This window comes from Aethalodelphis obliquidens, unplaced genomic scaffold, assembly GCF_003676395.1.
Source record: "Aethalodelphis obliquidens isolate GAN/ISIS:26980383/991018 unplaced genomic scaffold, ASM367639v1 scaffold2, whole genome shotgun sequence".
In the NCBI taxonomy this organism is placed as follows: domain Eukaryota; kingdom Metazoa; phylum Chordata; class Mammalia; order Artiodactyla; family Delphinidae; genus Aethalodelphis; species Aethalodelphis obliquidens.
Window position 1 is genome coordinate 11,428,047 of NW_020837946.1, and position 17,726 is coordinate 11,445,772.

Below are 17,726 nucleotides of genomic sequence, written 5' to 3' on the forward strand. Positions count from 1 at the left end.
AGAGGAGCATGCCTTTCTGGACCTTTTCTAAGCACTTAAATACATGAGTTCACCCAGTAAGGAGTGGTTTTCTTTATGGCTTTTTAAAACAACCTAACTGATACTATATGTATCATGCAGAGCCTTCTTTTTTACTCAACCATATGGCTTGGAGATCATTTCATATCAATTTATGTAGATTGAATTTACTCCTTTACTCTATGATATGCCATAATATGGATAAAACTATAGTTTATTCCCTGTTGATGAGAATTTGAGATCCTAGTCCGACTTTGTGTAGTGCAAGTGTGCAAAAACAGTCCTGTAAATTACCTGTGTTTACATTTAAGAGTTGTTTCTCTAGGATAAATAGAGTCTGAGAAGTTGAATTTCCAGTTATAGGGTATTGAATGTATTCTTTGAACTAATATTGCCATGTTGGCTTCCTAAGTACAAAAAGAAAAGCACAAATGGTTGATTTCCAAATGTTGGCATTTGAGCTCCTTAATGTAAAAATAGATGACAATGACTGATAAGGTTTTGTTTTTAAAACAAGTTATTAATTATTAATGTTTTTAAGTAAATTAACCTGTTCATCTAATAATTTAGTAGCTTTTATATCTTCGTTTTATTTTCTGGGATTTTAGGGTCCAACCGGTGTTCCTGGATTCCCAGGTTTGGATGGGATACCTGTAAGTATTCTTAAATTTTCTCCATTTATTTTAAAGAAGGGAGGGACACTCATCAAAGCCCTTAAAATCACATGTTTTGTATATATATAAAATATATTTATATGATATATATTATATATAATATGTATGGCAAACTCTTCTTTATTTTCTTATTTTAGTAAATGGAAGGGTGCTTGCATTTCAATTTTGTGTAATAACTCTGAGACCAGAACATTTTACTTGAAGAACAAGGTTTTCAAAAAGATTGGAGAAAAGCATTCCAAGATATGAGCTCGTATACTTGTCAGGTCAAGTACAATGTTCTGGAAATAAATTTATACTCATTACAAAAGTTTTTCTTTGCTGGTGAGTCCTAATGGTGGGAGTGGGCTCAAACCTCTCATTGCTTATACGAAAACCAGAGGAAAGAAGGAAAAGGTATTTGGCAGGGTTTATAATTCATTAGAGTCTTTCTAAGGATTTCAAGGAAGATTTCCTCCCTGATCTCTGAAAATACTCCAGACTAAATTAATTTAAATTGGGGTATATGAAAATAGATTTATTTATTTTTACTATGCTACATAGTTCTTGTGGGTGGGGAAGGAAGTTTCACAAAACTGAACGACATGTGAGTCACAGTTGCCATAATTTGGGGACCCATATCACAGAACCTTTTTGTTATGGTATTCTTGCAAAAATGCTTCACCTATCATTTTGTTTCTTGTAGGGGCACCCAGGGCCTCCTGGATCCAGAGGCAAATCTGGCATAGATGGCTACAATGGCTCAAGAGGTGCTCCAGGCTTTCCAGGAGAAAGAGGAGCTCCTGGCCCACAAGGCTCCCCAGTAAGACAGCCACAATTCAGCCTAGTGGGAATCTTAAGTGAAAAGGCCCTCCAGTGGGAGCAGGCTGGATGTGTTCGAGAAACAGAGTTATTGCAAGTGTACTGGGAGCCTGGTGAGCAAATGCGGGTGACTGGAGGATGAGGACAGAGAGTTGGGCAGGACGTAGAAGACACGGGGCCTTGTAGACTATGGAAGGAAGCTGGGTTTTCTTTTCCATGCCATGGGAACGCACTGGATGGTTTTAAGGAAGGAAGAAATATGATCCGACTGATGTTCTATCATGATGCTCCTGGCTGCCATACAGAGAATGGATGATAGGGGAAGGGAGGCCACTTAGCAAAGCTTAGGTTGTTTATCATTCAGGGTTCACTGCAGATACATAAACCCCTCTAGGTATTTCAAGACGAGAGGAATTTTTTTTTTTTTTTTTTTTTGTGGTACGCGGGCCTCTCACTGTTGTGGCCTCTCCCGTTGCGGAGCACAGGCTCCGGACGCGCAGGCTCAGTGGCCGTGGCTCACGGCCACGTAATATAATATAATATATTAGTAGATATTCTGTCTTAGGAGATTCCTCAGTAGATCTTAACCAAATATTAAATAAGTATATATGACAACCTTAGGATGATAATAAAAATGAGAATAAAGAAATCTCCACTGTGAAATATGAAATATTTCATATAGTGAATAGTGAAATATAGTGAATATTCACTATAGTGAATAGTGAAATATGATTATAATGGTAATTTTATTGGTGAGTAATATTTCATTTGCAAAAGAAAATACAGAAATAGTAATATGCTCTTTTCCTCTCTTAAAGTGACTATTTTATTTTCAGGGCCTTCTTGGGAAAAAAGGAGAAAAAGGAAATTCAGTGTTCATTTTAGATGTCATTAAAGGTATTCAGGTAAGCTTTACAATCAGGATGGGTTTAAAAGAATTTTTTTCTATATAAGTAAACCCATGCAGAAAACACATGGACTGAGATTTCCTTTAAAATGGCTCTGAGGATACTGGTTTTGATCATTACCCTGACCCTCTGGGATGACCCATACTTCTTGTGTGAAGGCGCTTGGCTTTAGCTTCTCTGGCTGCAAAATTCCCCTCCCTCCCCATGATTCTCGCAGAGTTGCAATGAATACATTTATTTCAGAGTTTCTCAGCCTCGGCACTGTTGACATTTTGGGCCAGTGAATCATTTGTCGTGGAGGCTGACCTGTGTATTGTAGGATGTTGAACAGTTTCCCTGGTGTCTACCCATTAGATGCCAGTAACACCCCCCTGACCCCCACCCCCCACACCCAAACAATATCTCCAGACATTACCAGATGTCTCCTGGGGGAAAAATTACTTCCAGCTGAGAATCATTAATTACTTTGTAGTTAAAATATTGTGATATTAATATTTACCATTCATGATGATAGAAGTCACCACTACTGAACTTGAAAATTGTAGAAACCTGATAGCACTATCCTTAGCAAATGAAATGCTTTTGTGTTTTTCACAGAGAATGATGTACAAATATTCAGAAATAAACTCTTGAATGACCACCGCATCTCTCTAATCTGAGTAGCCATGGATGAGCAGAAGGAGATCACTAGATACGATAGACTCAAGAGGAGAGATACAGTACATTTTCAAGACATGGTCATTTCTCTTAAGGAAAGATATTGTACAATAATTAGATAAAAGTAGTCCTAGATTGCCTCTATCAGATTCCAAGTTCTGTGCCACCTGGAGTGGCCACACCTGAGCGGTGATCCCTTAAGTGAGCTTACAATGTGTGTTTATAGCCTCTGTGCCTATTCTTACTTGTTAGACAGCAAGCACTGTGCTTCTATTTATAGCTTAAATGATACATTCATAAACTTAGCATCAAAAACAGGGTCATTCTAGGAACCAGTATGATGTGTTGGAAGGAGTGAACTGACCCTTACCTACTACTGTGACTTTAAGCAACCCCCTCAACCTCTCTGAGCCTCATTTTCCTTAGTTTTTTTATTATTTATTATTATTAATTTTTTTTTGCGGTACGCGGGCCTCTCACTGTTGTGGCCTCTCCCGTTGCGGAGCACAGACTCCGGACGCACAGGCTCAGCGGCCATGGCTCACGGGCCCAGCCGCTCTGCGACACGTGGGATCTTCCCGTATCGGGGCGCGAACCCGTGTCCCCTGCATCGGCAGGCGGACTCTCAACCACTGCGCCACCAGAGAAGACCCTCATTTTCCTTAGTTGTGAAAGGAAATTAATATCTACGCTGCCTTCCTCTCAGTGCTGATGGTCTGTTATAATAGTTTATACTGCCATGTATTGTCAAGTATAATGTATAGTACAATATTAGTTATGGTGAGTAGTTTTTGGTAATTGTGCAAGAAACAACAAGCGAGACAGAAAGGGAGATGAATATAGAGACTTCCTCATCTTAAAGAGAAACAGAGCATCCCTAATGAAAGTGGCATGCAGATCGATAACCTTGGAGAAACAATGGTCTTATTAAGAGCCTATATCCACTTCCTACCCATTTGGATGATTATTAAAAAAAGAAAAAGAAAAACAAAATAATGTGTTAATAATTATGTGGAAGAGTCGGGACCCTTGTGCATTGCTGGTGGGAATGTAAAATGGTGTAGCTGCTGTGGAAGATGGTAGGGTGATTGCTCAAAAACTTAAATGTGGAATTACCCTATGACCCAGCTATTCTACTTCTAGATATGTTCTCCCAAAAATGAAGGCAGGAACTCAAACAGATATTTGTACACCCATATTCATAGCAGCCTATTCACAATAGCCAAAAGGTGGAAGCAACCCAAGTGTCTACCTACTGATGAATGGGTGAACAGAGAGTAGTACATACACACGTACAACACAATATTATTCAGCCTTAAAAAGTCAGGGAATTCTAAAGCATGCTACAACATGGTTGAACCCTGAGGTCATTATGCTGAGTGTAATAAGCTGGTCACAAAAGGACAGAAAAATGTGTGATTCCACTTAGATGAGGTCCCTAGAGTAGTCAAATTCATAGAGACAGAAAGTAGATGGTGCTTGCCAGGGGCTGGGGAAGGGGGGATGGAGGGCTAGTGTTTAATGGATACAGGGTTTCCATGAGGAAATGGAAAAGCTTGGACAATGGAAGCACAACATGGTTGCACAACATGGTGAATGTATTTAATGCCACAGAACCGTACACTTAAAAAAGGTTAAAATGTTAAATTTTATCATACGTATATTTTGCGGTATATTTTACATTTTGGAAAAAAAAGGAAGAGTCTGTATTCAAGAGAATATACACCCCTTGATCCTTTCAAGTGAGTAGAGTCTCGGGGCAGAGTCGAGTCACAAAGCGGTAGGTGTGCACAGCGGCAGAGAGGGTTTCCACACGAATTCCCTTTACATTTGCTCCTGGGTGATAATAGGTGTTAATTAAGGGAGGAAAGGTCTGCCAATCAGATGACAGACAGTTAAACTGATGAAATGGGACCACTGGATCGAGAATTTAGAGCTTTGTTTTTTTCTTTAGAACATTTTAAACTGAAAGATGAAATCTCATCTTGATTCCATGTCCTCACGACTCCAGCAGTCTTTCCCTGGTTTCAGCTGGGTAGAAGTAGAATTCAGGGCTTAAGAATGGAGACAGAAAAGCACCTCCATAGAGCCCTTCCACAGCTGTCTTTTCAACACTGAAAAACTGAACAAACTGCACAGACAGTCCAAATAAGTCCTGTGTGTGTGTGTTTACTTTTATGTTGTGTGTTTTAGGGAAATGGTGTTGCTCTTCTAATGCAATGTCCTGATACTATTGCAGGGTGACAGAGGGGACCCAGGACCTCCCGGCTTACCAGTAAGTCTTCTGGGCAGGCCATGCGCTTCTGTTTGCTCCTCAGATAGCCTATGGTCTCCACTAGTTTGCATCTCAGCAGGACCAGCTACCTAATTTGCAGGGCCCACCTGGTGCAAAATGAAAATGTAGGTCTCTTGTTCAAAAATTATTACAAATTTTAAGATGGTGACAGCAGAGCATTAAATCAAGCATGAGGCCCTGTGTGACTGCACAGGTCCCGGGCCCACAGAGCCGCCCTTGAATCTCAGTAAGCTCCGGCTTACCTTTCACTTCTATCTTGCAGTGATCATTTGGTATTGCTTGGATAGCTATAGTCGCTTAATATTTAGGAAGATAATTCCGCTTAGAAACTACCTAAATAATATATGTCCAGTGAAAATGATTTTGCTTGCTGAATCAGTAATTGTGTATTATGTTTAGTATTTTGCCCTATCTTCACGTTCCTGGAATTTGTGATTCAATGATTATATTTGTCTTTGCAATTCATCAATATTCACAAGATTAAAACTGAAAGCAATTTGGCCTCCTAATGGTTCACCTATAATTGTGTTTGGTAACTTCTGGCTGTTGACAGGATTACTTTCTCAGGTTGTTTTTTTCTTACTACTCCGGCAGCTCAGTTCTACGTTATCAGTGAGATACCTTGGTGTCACTGTTAAAATAAATACCAATTCATTCTCTAGGAGAGAGTAATGCCATTGCACACTCTCAAATCATTTGACATGGGCAGGGTGAGTGGGAGAACAGAGCCCCTTTCTCCATACTTCTAGAACTGCCCAACTATAACCTTTCCTTGTGAATTTGTGTGTTATTCTGCTGTAACTTAACTTGTTGCAGGAAATTGTTTATGGCTTAATTACCTTGATCTTGAATTGGGGACATTTCTATTCACACTGATCTTACAGGGCATGTTGAAAGGATATATTAGAGTATAACTACATTAATAATTTATTTAATGCTAAGTAATATTAATATTGTAAAAGCATTTTGATGTATATTAAATTTATAACATATATGGAATTTAGGAGTAACAAGGTTTCTTTGTTCTCTACTTTTGCTACTACAAGATTTATTTGTGAATAAGTAGATTGATCTCTGGGTCTTAATCCCAAACGTAGGAGTTAGTCACACCCAACAAGTGCTACTGCCTGCCAGCTCTGTGCCCTTTTCCCAGCTCTATCAGAGCTACTGTTCAAGATGACGCAGCAGGGCAGGTGTGGCCGGGACTGTGATTTCTCCGGAGGTCTTTATCCAACTGGGATTACATGCAGCTCTCCCGTGAACGATGATTATGGTTTCTGGTAAAGAATTTACTGATTTTTCTCATGTTTAGGGCTCAAGGGGAGTGAGAGGACCAGCAGGCCCAGTGGGATATCCAGGAGAGCCGGGGTTGGCAGTAAGTACAGCACTGTTGATTCTGTCTCTCCAAAAGCCCTGACTTGATATTTAAATCAAGCAAAAGAAAGCAGAATTGCAGTCTTGGGCAATTCAGGCAGAGATGGGTTCTTTTTGAGATTATCACCTGATGAATCATCCAACACCCACCACTATGAGCATGAGTCCCTCCTGAAGCACGGGTCCCTGGAGGTGGGGGGCAGGAGGGGGGTGGGGGGCAGGAGGGGGGTGGAGGTGGGGGGCAAGCAGCCCAGCCATGGTAGGAAGTCCATCATGTGTGTTTCAAAATTAAGCGTTTCCTAAAGAGGAGCTTGGGACAACCAATAAGGGCACAGTCTGGTCTCCATCACTGATAACTGATTTGTGTGTTTTTGCTGTTGATTCAGGGACCTCCAGGCCCTCCTGGGAGTCCAGGTTTGAAGGTAGGTGGCCATGAGTAAGATACACAAACGAAGTCCATGTACAATGAGATAAGTGACACTAATATTTGTCAGAATCATGTCTTCCCTCTTTTTAGAATTCCCGAACTATTTAATAAATACACTTCAACAAATTGCTTAACCAGAAGTCTTATTACTTGTAATTACTTTTTAATATTCCAAAGCAATTAGTTTCCTTTTTCTTTTCTTTTCCAGGGTAATCCTGGCGTGGGAGTAAAGGGGCAAATGGGAGACCCGGTAAGAACTCCCTTTTGCGTGGAGGAGCACATGTTAAAATGTATGGGCTACCCGGGTCAAGGAGACGGTTCTGATTACCACTTAACTTGTGTTCGTTCTCTCGTCACTGTACAGCTTTATGGCTGAGAATTTGTCTTTGCTGAATTATTATGACACCATTACCCTTGACTATAAAATGACAGTTCTGACAAAACCTAACAGTAAATTCAATTTAATTTATATAACACACTTCCCCCTAGCCCAAAGACATGGAATATTTCTGATAATATATCCGGGGTAACAATTTGTTTAATTATGGATTTGTTTAGCTTAACTTGCCAAATTTCATCAGAGTCCTAAACTTCACACATAAATAAAAATATGAATAACTGTGACCCGAAGCATTGAGCAACACACCGTCCACCCCTCACACCCATAGTCCTTTCTGCTGAAACACAAAACTAGGTAAGGATAAACTTTAGAAAAGTGCCTTAAGGTGGAAGCTCATCTGGAAACAATCTGAATGCTTAAGAGTCGGTGAGGGGCTCTTTCAACAACTGTGGGTAAATAGATATTGAGCATCTACCCTGTGCCAGGCTAGTATTGGTGCTTGGTGTGGGGATTTGGCGAGACAGACCTGATCTCCGCTCTCATGGAGTTCCAGTGTGGTTGGGAAATTTATGGTACAGCCATTTAACACGCTTGCCAAAAATATACTGGAAGACGTCATGATGTGGGGAAATTCCAGGTTCTAGTACTTATTGGGTTGGCCAAAAAGTGCCTTCGGTTTTAAGTAAAAATAAAAGACACATTTTTCATTTTCACCAAGAACTTTATTGAACAACGTATTCACCCTTTTGTACCACTACCTTCTGCCATTTTTCAGGCAACTTAATCATTCCATCTTCTCAAAACATTTTATCTCTTTGAGCAAAGAACTGTTCCAGGTGCCTTTTACATTCTTCCAGGGAATTGAAATTTTTTCCAGTAAGAGAATTTTGTAAAGACTGAAATAAATGGAAATCCAAAGGTGCAATGCCTGGTGAATACAATGGGTGAATCAGAACTTCCCAGCCAAGCTGTAACAGTTTTTGCCTGGTCATCAAAGAAACATGCGGTCTTGCATTATCCTGATGGAAGATTATGCGTTTTCTGTTGACTAATTCTGGACACTTTTTGTCGAGTGCCACTTTCAGTTGGTCTAATTGGGAGCAGTACTTGTTGGAATTAACTGTTTGGTTTTCCGGAAGGAGCTCATAATAGCGGACTCCCTCCCAATCCCACCATATACACAACATCACCTTCTTTGGCTGAAGACCGTCCTTTGGTGTGGTTGGTGGTGGTTCATTTCGCTTGCCCCACGAGCTCTTCCATTCCACATTGTTGTACAGTATCCACTTTTCATTGCCCGTCACAATTTGTTTTAAAAACAGAACTATTTCATTACGTTTCAGTAGAGAATAGCATGTGGAAATATGGTCAGGAAGGTTTTTTTCGCTTACGTGGAACCCAAACATCAACGCGATTCACATAACCAAGGCTGGTGCAAATGATTTTCCGTGCTTGATGTGGATATTTTGAGTATGTCGGCCATCTCCTGCGTTATAACGTTGATTGTTCTCAATTATTGTTTCAATTTGACCGTATCAACCTCAGTTGGTCTACCCGACCATGGAGCATCATCCAGTGAGAAATCTCCAGCACGAAACTTTGCAAACCACTTTTGACATGTTCGATCAGTCACAGCACCTTCTCCATATACTGCACGAATCTTTTTGTGTGTTTCAGTTGCGTTTTTACCTTTTAAAGCATAATATGCCGAAAATGTTGCTTTTTTTCTTCCATCTCCAGTATTAAAATGGCTACACAAAAATTCACCAATTTTGATGTCTTTTTTTAAATGCACGCTGATGTGACACCTGTCACATATGGTCTAACAAAATTGTTCCGAATGAAGTTAAAGACAGCTAAGTGCTACTAGAGCCATCTTACGGAAAAAAACGAACGAGCCTTTTGGCCCACCCAATGTGACAGGAAAATGTGTGAAAAATAGTGTTGTAAAATATATTAAATGGTTTTAAATTTTAATACAATATAAACTATATTCTACATTTAAAATATGTTTATTATTCTACAGTGTTACTTTTATTATAATATATATATTTTTTATTGGGGTATAGTTGCTTTACAATGGTGTGTTAGTTTCTGCTGTACAGCAAAGTGAATCAGCTATAGGTATACATATATTACCTCATTTTTGGATTTCCTTCCCATTTAGGTCACCGCAGAGCATTGAGTAGAATTCCCCGTGCTATGTAGCAGGTTCTCATTAGTTATCTATTTTATACATATTAGTTTATATATGTCAATTCCAAACTCCCAATTCATCCCACCCCCCTTTTCCCCCCTTGGTGTCCATACATTTGTTCTCCACATCTGTGTCTCTATTTCTGCCTTGCAAACAGCTTCATCTTTCTAGATTCCACATATATACGTTAATGTATGGTATTTGTTTTTCTCTTTCTGACTTACTTCACTCTGTATGACAGTCTCTAGGTCCATCCATGTCTCTACAAATGACCCAATATAATTCCTTTTTTATGGCTGAGTAATATTCCATTGTGTATATGTACCACATCTTCTTTATCCATTCATCTGTTGATGGGCCTTTAGGTTGCTTCTGTGACCTGGCTATTGTAAATAGTGCTGCAATGAACATTAGGGTGTATGTGTCTTTTTGAATAAGAGTCTTCTATTAGAGTTTCAAATTATGTTTAACACACCATTTAGTCACATATACATGTATGCACACATGCATATTATGCACATATGTGTATATGTAGACATATGTCTATGTATACATGTGTGTATACACAGTTATAGACCCACACATACATACAAGCACACACACACCACAAAGAACTGCACCAAAGTTTTAATAGAGATTACCTCTGGATGGTAGGATTATGGATTACTTTTATTTTTTAAATTCATTTTTAACAGTATGTATTATTTATGAAAAACAATAAACATTTAAAGTTACATGATGTATTTGCCATGATTTTTATTTTAAATCCATGACATACAGGCTTGTAAGCATTATACCACAATATGTGGGTGAAAGTCTTCTTCGTTTCCATTTTTATTTCAAACTAAAGTTAATATGAAATTCTTATTATCTTGATTTTTTTAAAAGGGTGAGGTTGGCCAGCAGGGTTCTCCAGGACCCACCCTTCTGGTGCAGCCACCTGATTCTGGTCTCTATAAAGGAGCAAAGGTAATTCTCAATCCATATGTGACCTTGGTAAAGTAGTCATACCCAACGTTTCCTGAACGTGTTCCCGTGCCAGCGAAGAGCTGAGCACCTACATGCAACGCTGCCTTGATCCCAGGGTAACCTTTACAGGTTGGTACTATTATTAGTTTCATTATAAAGAGTTGAAAAAGTGAGACTTGGAAAGGTTACCAGTGTTCTCAAGTTTACCCGGCTGTTGAGTGGCAGACGGGCTGCTAAACTGTGACATGTCCTCCAGGATATAGTCCCCCATTCATGTCTTTGATATGGTCGCTGAAAATACCACTGGAAATCCAGCTGTCCTTTAGATGTTACATATGGATCTGATGCTTTGGTAATTGAAAGGTGACAGAGGCATAAAACCGAGCATGTAATAGACTCTTGGCAAATATTAATTCCTTTGTCACCCTCCAGCACTGATGTTACTGATGCCATGTGCACATTCTCCCATCAGTTTTCAGTTACTGGATTCAGTTTCACTACCTTGCTCAAAATGAGCCTCTCCTCTTAGTGGCTGCATTCCCAGCTTGCATCTGCTGCCCTGGGTCCATGGTGGCTCCCCCCACCGCTCTGCTGTCCCACGCTGCCCAATGCTACACCTTTTACACAGAACTGGCCTCCTGAAGAGTGTCAGGTTCAAAGGTGCGCTTGGATCTTAGTTGCTAATTACCGACAGTTGACGAGTAATCCCTTATTAAAATATTAGGAGAATGGCTGTTGAAAGAGGTAATTTCTTAAAGAGATGGAACTCAGTATGTTGAATAGAGCCGGTAAGCCAGATTATATTCATTGTGATTTTTAGGGTATTAAAGGAATGCCTGGAATCATTGGACCTCCCGGACCACCAGGACCCAAGGTAATTTATTTAAAGAACTTAAAAAATTGTATGATGTGCTATCTTAATTTAAAATTTTTACATGGTTATTATCACTGCTTTAAATGCCGATATGTTACTAGAACTTTTCAATATTTCATCATAATTCTGTAGGAAGACTATTTCCAAAGTAGCTGTTTTCTTAAGCTGCTGGCAATAGTTTTTGTTTGTTTTGTTTTTGCATTCGTATTGCTGAAATACTGTTGCTTGAACTCCTCTAAAAGTGTCGTCTCTTTAAGGGGGAGCCCGGTATTGGGACAAAAGGAGAGAAAGGTATTCCTGGGTTTCCAGGACCTCGGGTAAGGATCATTTTTGGCATCCTTAACTTCAGTGAGTTTGGAGGCATTTCTCTCTCACATTTTTATAAGACTAGATCAATATTTCTGAGAGTTCAAAAGTGGAGATTATCTCTAAGAGGAATGCTATATTTTGGTCAGCAAGAATTGTGTAATAGCTAAGTGCCCCAGAGCATCCCTTTCATGGACATCATTTGGATAAAACAGACAAGCAGAAGATGGGAGAATTGGCAGGAAGTAATGGGATCGTGGCATTTTCTTACTGGCTCAGTGTCAGTGTGATAGTAGCTTGGAGTTGTTCATTTAAGCCTATTTGATAAAAGAAGGTACTGATCTAGGGGCAGTAGCTAGAAAACAACTATATAGCATCAGGCCTCAAACATCTCCACACATGTCACTAATGGGATCCCCATTCATAGAGTCACTATGAAGGCCAGACCTTGGCGAGCATGGGCATTGAGTTTATCTGACTCAGATTCAGTACTTAACGAGACAATATTGACTTCCATAGTAATTTTCATTGCTGATAATGCATAGAGCAACTATTAATCTCTAGACAAATTATATTGCGATGATTCAAAGATATTTAGCCCAGTGCAAGCATTAAATTAAATAAATTGAAATGGAAGAACAGCAAAAACAACACAACCGTGTTCTTAATTTAAAGCACTGTCAAGGACATTCATTTTTTTGAATAAGATTAAAGATCAATTAAAATAAATGTTGTAAAGAAACGGAATCTCTTTTATATTTATTTCCTTTATCCAGCTACCTTTGCAGACAAGATTAAATACCAACGAAGCAATCTCCTAAGGTGAAAAATGATTCACTGAACTGGTTTATGGATTTTGTTTTAATTCTGCTTGTGTTGATTCTTGTGAATTTATTAGGGGGACCCTGGCTTCTATGGCTCTCCAGGTTTTCCAGGATTAAAGGTAAATGAACACGATTATAGAGAGGATAAATACATATTCATTAGTAAATGCAATTCAGTGTCATTCAAAAGTTGTACCAGGGCCTGTAGACTCACACACAGTAATGAGAAAGGGAACACATTTATTTTATAAGTTACATGATTTCACTGCGGGTACAAAAACTAAAGCAATACTGTCGGATGCAACCCCAAAGCAGTGTTAAGATGCTGTACAGAATCTCGGTGAGCATGGGTCATTCAGATTAAATGAGAATGAGATAATTTGTCACCCAATCACATTTTTTAAAAAAGGCGTGTTTCATCCCTGATGTTCTGCAATTACCTTCATTGTTTGATCCTCATGAAAACAACACTGTATATATTATGCATTGTTTTATTTCCTATAAATTTTGTAGGTAAATATGTGCATAAAAATAAATATATATGCTTAAAAAAATAAAAATAAAAAAAGGCATGTTTTTGGTTATTTGTAGGGGGAACCAGGAGTGTTTGGAGATCCTGGGCCGTTTGGATTTCTTGGTCCAAAGGTAAAAAAGTGAGCCTATTTGAGTACAGTCTGATAACATCCTATATCCCTTAGGTTATCTGATTTATTTTTTTAAATATTTCAAAGAATCATTCAAAACTGAGTTCATTTTGCTTATTTTATTTTAATGCATGTGGTAATGATTACATTTTACATTTGAGCAGTGATCCTTTTGAAGGTGAATAATAATGAGAGATTCAAAAATTCCCTAGGGATTATACAGTATCATGATTAAAAACAGGGAACCGTGGAGAGTCCTTTGCTTTGAACACCACTGCATTTTTTCTTTCCTTTTTATGTGACCTCACCTTCAGCACTTGTGCAGGACAAGCCATGGTGGCATTAAGTGACACAATTAAGGGGGACAATATCTGCTGCTAAAATAAAATGTAGGTTCAGACCCTGTAGGCAAATAAACTGTTTGTTCTGGAGTGCAAGTTAGACATTAATGCTCATAATAGATCCGAGAAACTTCATGGCTTCAGAGGTATCTAGTTGATGCACATGGAAGCATTTTTGGAGTTCGAATTTTTTTTTGGCGGGGGGAGAACTTTCCCAGTTGGCTGTTAACTTCTGCTTGTAGGTGGGAGATCTCATACTTTTGTTCCTCTTAGACCACCATGAGCTATTTATTTCTCTAGTCAGCCTACAGGCTTTGTTTCCTATATGAATGCCCACTTGGTGTTGCTAATATTTACTTAGTGCCAGGAAACATGAGAAAAAGATTAATATTTCTAAGAAAAGTGAATGAATGAATGATTTCAGGGAGATCCTGGAGACCGCGGGCACCCAGGACCACCAGGGGTTTTGGCAACTCCAGCTCTTCCACTCAAAGGTTTGTGTTCCATTTTTTTTCTCTATGGATTATGCTGAAATGGGATTTGCATGGTCCCAAAAGAAGGGTTTGGCTTAGCCCTTCTGTAGTTTACACACTCAGCAGGCTGCATATACGCACTTTTAACATGAATGTATAATTATATTAGTGCAAGTAGAGATGTGCATCTTGGTCTGTCTCAATCAGCCATAAGACACCAAATTTTATTTTAGTGGGTGAACTTCATGCTGGGATTTTTATTATGTTACCTTTCAGAAAGTAGGTTTTTTAATCGCTAGAAATGTGTGAAGCCATTTGACTAAGACCTGCCAAGATGCTGCCTCCAGGAAGAAAGCAGCCTAGATCGATGACAAATTCCGCACTACTTCATGTGTCTGCAGCGGAGGGTCTAAGATATTGCACTTTAAACGTGATGAGAAATTGCAAAACAATCTCCTGTTGTACTTTAACAAGGCTCACGAAAAGTGATTGCGCGTGAGCCTTTAAATGTATATATATGTTTACTATATACATTATGCCATTATCTTTGGCAGGGCCTCCAGGGGATCCAGGGCACCCTGGCCGCTATGGAGAAACGGGGGCTGTTGGACCACCTGGTCCCCCTGGTCCCCCTGGTAGACCAGGCGAAGTCTGTGCAGGTATGGCTTTTACATGCCAGGTTTGCTGCATCCTCTTCCACACCAGGGCCTCTCCACTCTAGCTGATATTAAAATCACCTTAGCATTGTTTCAGAAATACTGATGGCTGTGCGTACCCCAGATCAGGAATGTTGGACTCTCTGAGGGATGGATGGACCAAGGCATCTACTATTATAAAAGGGTCCCCATACTTTTTTATTTTTGGCCGCACTGCGCAGCATGTGGGATCTTATTTCCCTGACCAGGGATCGAACCCATGCCCCCTGCATTGGAAGCATGGAGTCCTAACCACTGGATCGCCAGGGAAGTACCCACCACCCACCCCCAACCCCTGCTTAATTCTAATGCACAGCCAGGATTAAGAAGCACAGAGCTCAAACCAATTAATCATTTAATTGGAAGAAATCCAGGCTCCTGGACTGCACCTCAGAAATATTCAATCACTATCTCAGGGGTGTGATAAGAAATATGTATGTAAAACAAGCTTCCCACAAGACTACCAGATGCAGTTAAGATGTGGAAACTGCTGCTAGGGTTAGAGTGTGTCTTTAGGTCTTTCCCACTTTCTTGGAAGGCTCTCTCTATGGACATCTACTTGTTAAAATTTAGTTCATCCACCTAGGCCCCAGCTTAAATCTTCTGCATGAAATGTGGAAATACAAAATTGCAAATTAAAAAATAAAATTTTGATTCGGACTTAGTTAAAAAATAAACAGAAAACAACAGCCCTCTCGCCCACAAAAAAACCCCTGTGGCTCATGGTAGTATTTGATGAAAGGCCTGAGAAATAATCCTGTTGACACACGGACTTTGAACTCCTTCAAGTGCTGTCTTAGCTAATATTCCCAGTGAGATTAAGAATGGAAGTTTAGGGAATATTTGCATTCTGTGAACCCAGGAATACTGATTAAACGTGTGGGGAGAAAAGTCTGGTATAAATGTAATTTTATCCGGTCTGTTTCATGTTACAGTTCCTGAGGAGTTAGAAGTTTCTTGAGATATTCAACTGTGAACTACAAAGTTCTTGTTTAATGTTTCACAAAGCTAGCTTTCACTTTGTAGGATCTGATGACCACAAAGGCAGTAAATAAAGCTTTGTTTAGTTCATTTACTCTTTCGATATCGCAGCCATGGCTTAATTGACCCAGAACTATATAAATCATACAGAATACTCTGTTGGTCGGGAGGCACTAGACCCCGCTCTTACATTTCTCCTTTCGGGCTTGTTTATAATAAAATACCACCTCCAGCAGATTGAAATCAAAACCCAGTGGGAGTAAGTAACACCTGTCTCTAGCAGATTCCAAACCAAGTATAACAGGAAGCTTCTTAATTCCAAAAATCTTTTTTAAAAGAATCCATATTTTGACTTCAACCTATAGTAAGAAATAATTTTATATTGTATAGCATTTACATTACATTACACACATATATGCATACATACATACATACGGTTGGAACACAGATTTCACAAAATAATATCTCTGGGGTATCTGATACACTCTATTTTCTATTCCATTCTTTTCTTTTGAAAAAAAAAAGTTTTTAATGCTGGCCACAACTGAATTGATTTCATGTCCTATCAGTTGGTGGTCGAGGCTGCGATATGCCATACACTGTAACCCATTCTGCCTTTTGGAAGCTGGTTGAGCATTCTCCCTGGTACTGGGACGAGATAGCAGGCAGCATCTGGGACCATCCAGTGACTGATTGTGGAGATTCCGAGTCAGGTCTTAGGACTGTTATGAAGACAAGATGGTAGCCAAGTCCACAGGAGTACATGTTCATTTTGTTTTAAACATACCATTGTATGTAGCCTTTATTATACATATTTTATTTTATAGTCATCTATAGTACTTACCATGAGATGAGTTGGGTTTTGGAGTCAGACCCCTGTGATTGAATCCCAACCTTCCCAATCAGTATAGTATAGTGAAATAGTTATGTGTTTACACAATGGACTAAAATCATTCCAGGTTCTAGTACTTACAAACTGTGTGATCTTGGGCATTTATTAAACTTCTCTGTGCCTGAGTTTTCCTGTCTGCGAAACGGAGTTCTTGTTACAGTTGAAAGAAATAATATGTATACAGTTCTTAGAATACAACTGGGGATATAGTAAAGACTCACTGTGTTAGCTACGATTATTAGTATTCATATTTGGCCTAAATTTTCTGTGCCTTATCTATAAGGTATGAACTTTTCAAGGTTGTTGAAGGAGTAAAGATAATGTTTGATAATACACGTAAAGCCCCAGCACGTATGCACCCAATAACGAAAGCCATCAACTTAACTTGCATGCTACATTACTGATGACGGACAGGGTTTCAATTGTCTGTTGCTGAACAGATAACCCAAAACCTAGTGGTTTAAGACAACAACGTTCAGTATATTCCCCTTCACTCTTTCTGTGGTTCAAGAATTCAGGAAGGGCTAAGCTGAGCGATTATGGAGCAGGGATTTTCATCTGGTTGCAGCCATCGTGTCTGGAACTGAAACATGAGGAATGGCCAGGCATCTCTCTCCTTCATTTCTCATATAGTCTCAAGTCTCTCTGTGTGACTCTGTACTTAATTTAGGCTTCCTTACAGCATGGTGGCTTCCGAGCAGTGATATTGCTTCTGTGGTGCCTCAGGACTCCAGTCCAAGCATTTTGCTCACAAGGAAGAAGCTGAATCTTCTTTAATAATCTGGCCTTGGAAACCATATCGTGTCACTCCCGCCATACTTCATTAGTCCAAACAACCACAAAAGGCTGGTACATTGAAGGGACGGGGAACATTCCACCTCTTGCTAGGGGAGCATCAAGGTTCTACAAGAGCGTGAGGGACTAGAGCTACCCTGGCGCCATCTTTGATAACGTCAGTCTTCCACAGAGAGGTCCTGGAACCAGGCATGCTTAGGAAGAAGCAGCTCAGAGTAATGATCGCTCTCACACCAAGGC

The 17,726-nt window shown here is 39.6% G+C and overlaps 1 protein-coding gene across 1 annotated transcript in view; it reads left to right on the forward strand.

The window, feature by feature from the left end:
* COL4A4 (collagen type IV alpha 4 chain) overlaps positions 1 to 17,726 on the forward strand; it is a 117,909-nt gene that overhangs the window by 31,006 nt on the left and 69,177 nt on the right. Inside the window, exons 5-18 of the mRNA XM_027119748.1 lie at positions 627 to 671; positions 1,378 to 1,494; positions 2,330 to 2,398; positions 5,298 to 5,333; positions 6,667 to 6,729; positions 7,115 to 7,150; positions 7,364 to 7,405; positions 10,581 to 10,661; positions 11,482 to 11,535; positions 11,793 to 11,852; positions 12,740 to 12,784; positions 13,257 to 13,310; positions 14,075 to 14,144; positions 14,678 to 14,782. Coding sequence (XP_026975549.1) covers positions 627 to 671; positions 1,378 to 1,494; positions 2,330 to 2,398; positions 5,298 to 5,333; positions 6,667 to 6,729; positions 7,115 to 7,150; positions 7,364 to 7,405; positions 10,581 to 10,661; positions 11,482 to 11,535; positions 11,793 to 11,852; positions 12,740 to 12,784; positions 13,257 to 13,310; positions 14,075 to 14,144; positions 14,678 to 14,782 — 877 coding nt within the window. The remainder of the gene's footprint in view (positions 1 to 626; positions 672 to 1,377; positions 1,495 to 2,329; positions 2,399 to 5,297; positions 5,334 to 6,666; positions 6,730 to 7,114; positions 7,151 to 7,363; positions 7,406 to 10,580; positions 10,662 to 11,481; positions 11,536 to 11,792; positions 11,853 to 12,739; positions 12,785 to 13,256; positions 13,311 to 14,074; positions 14,145 to 14,677; positions 14,783 to 17,726) is intronic.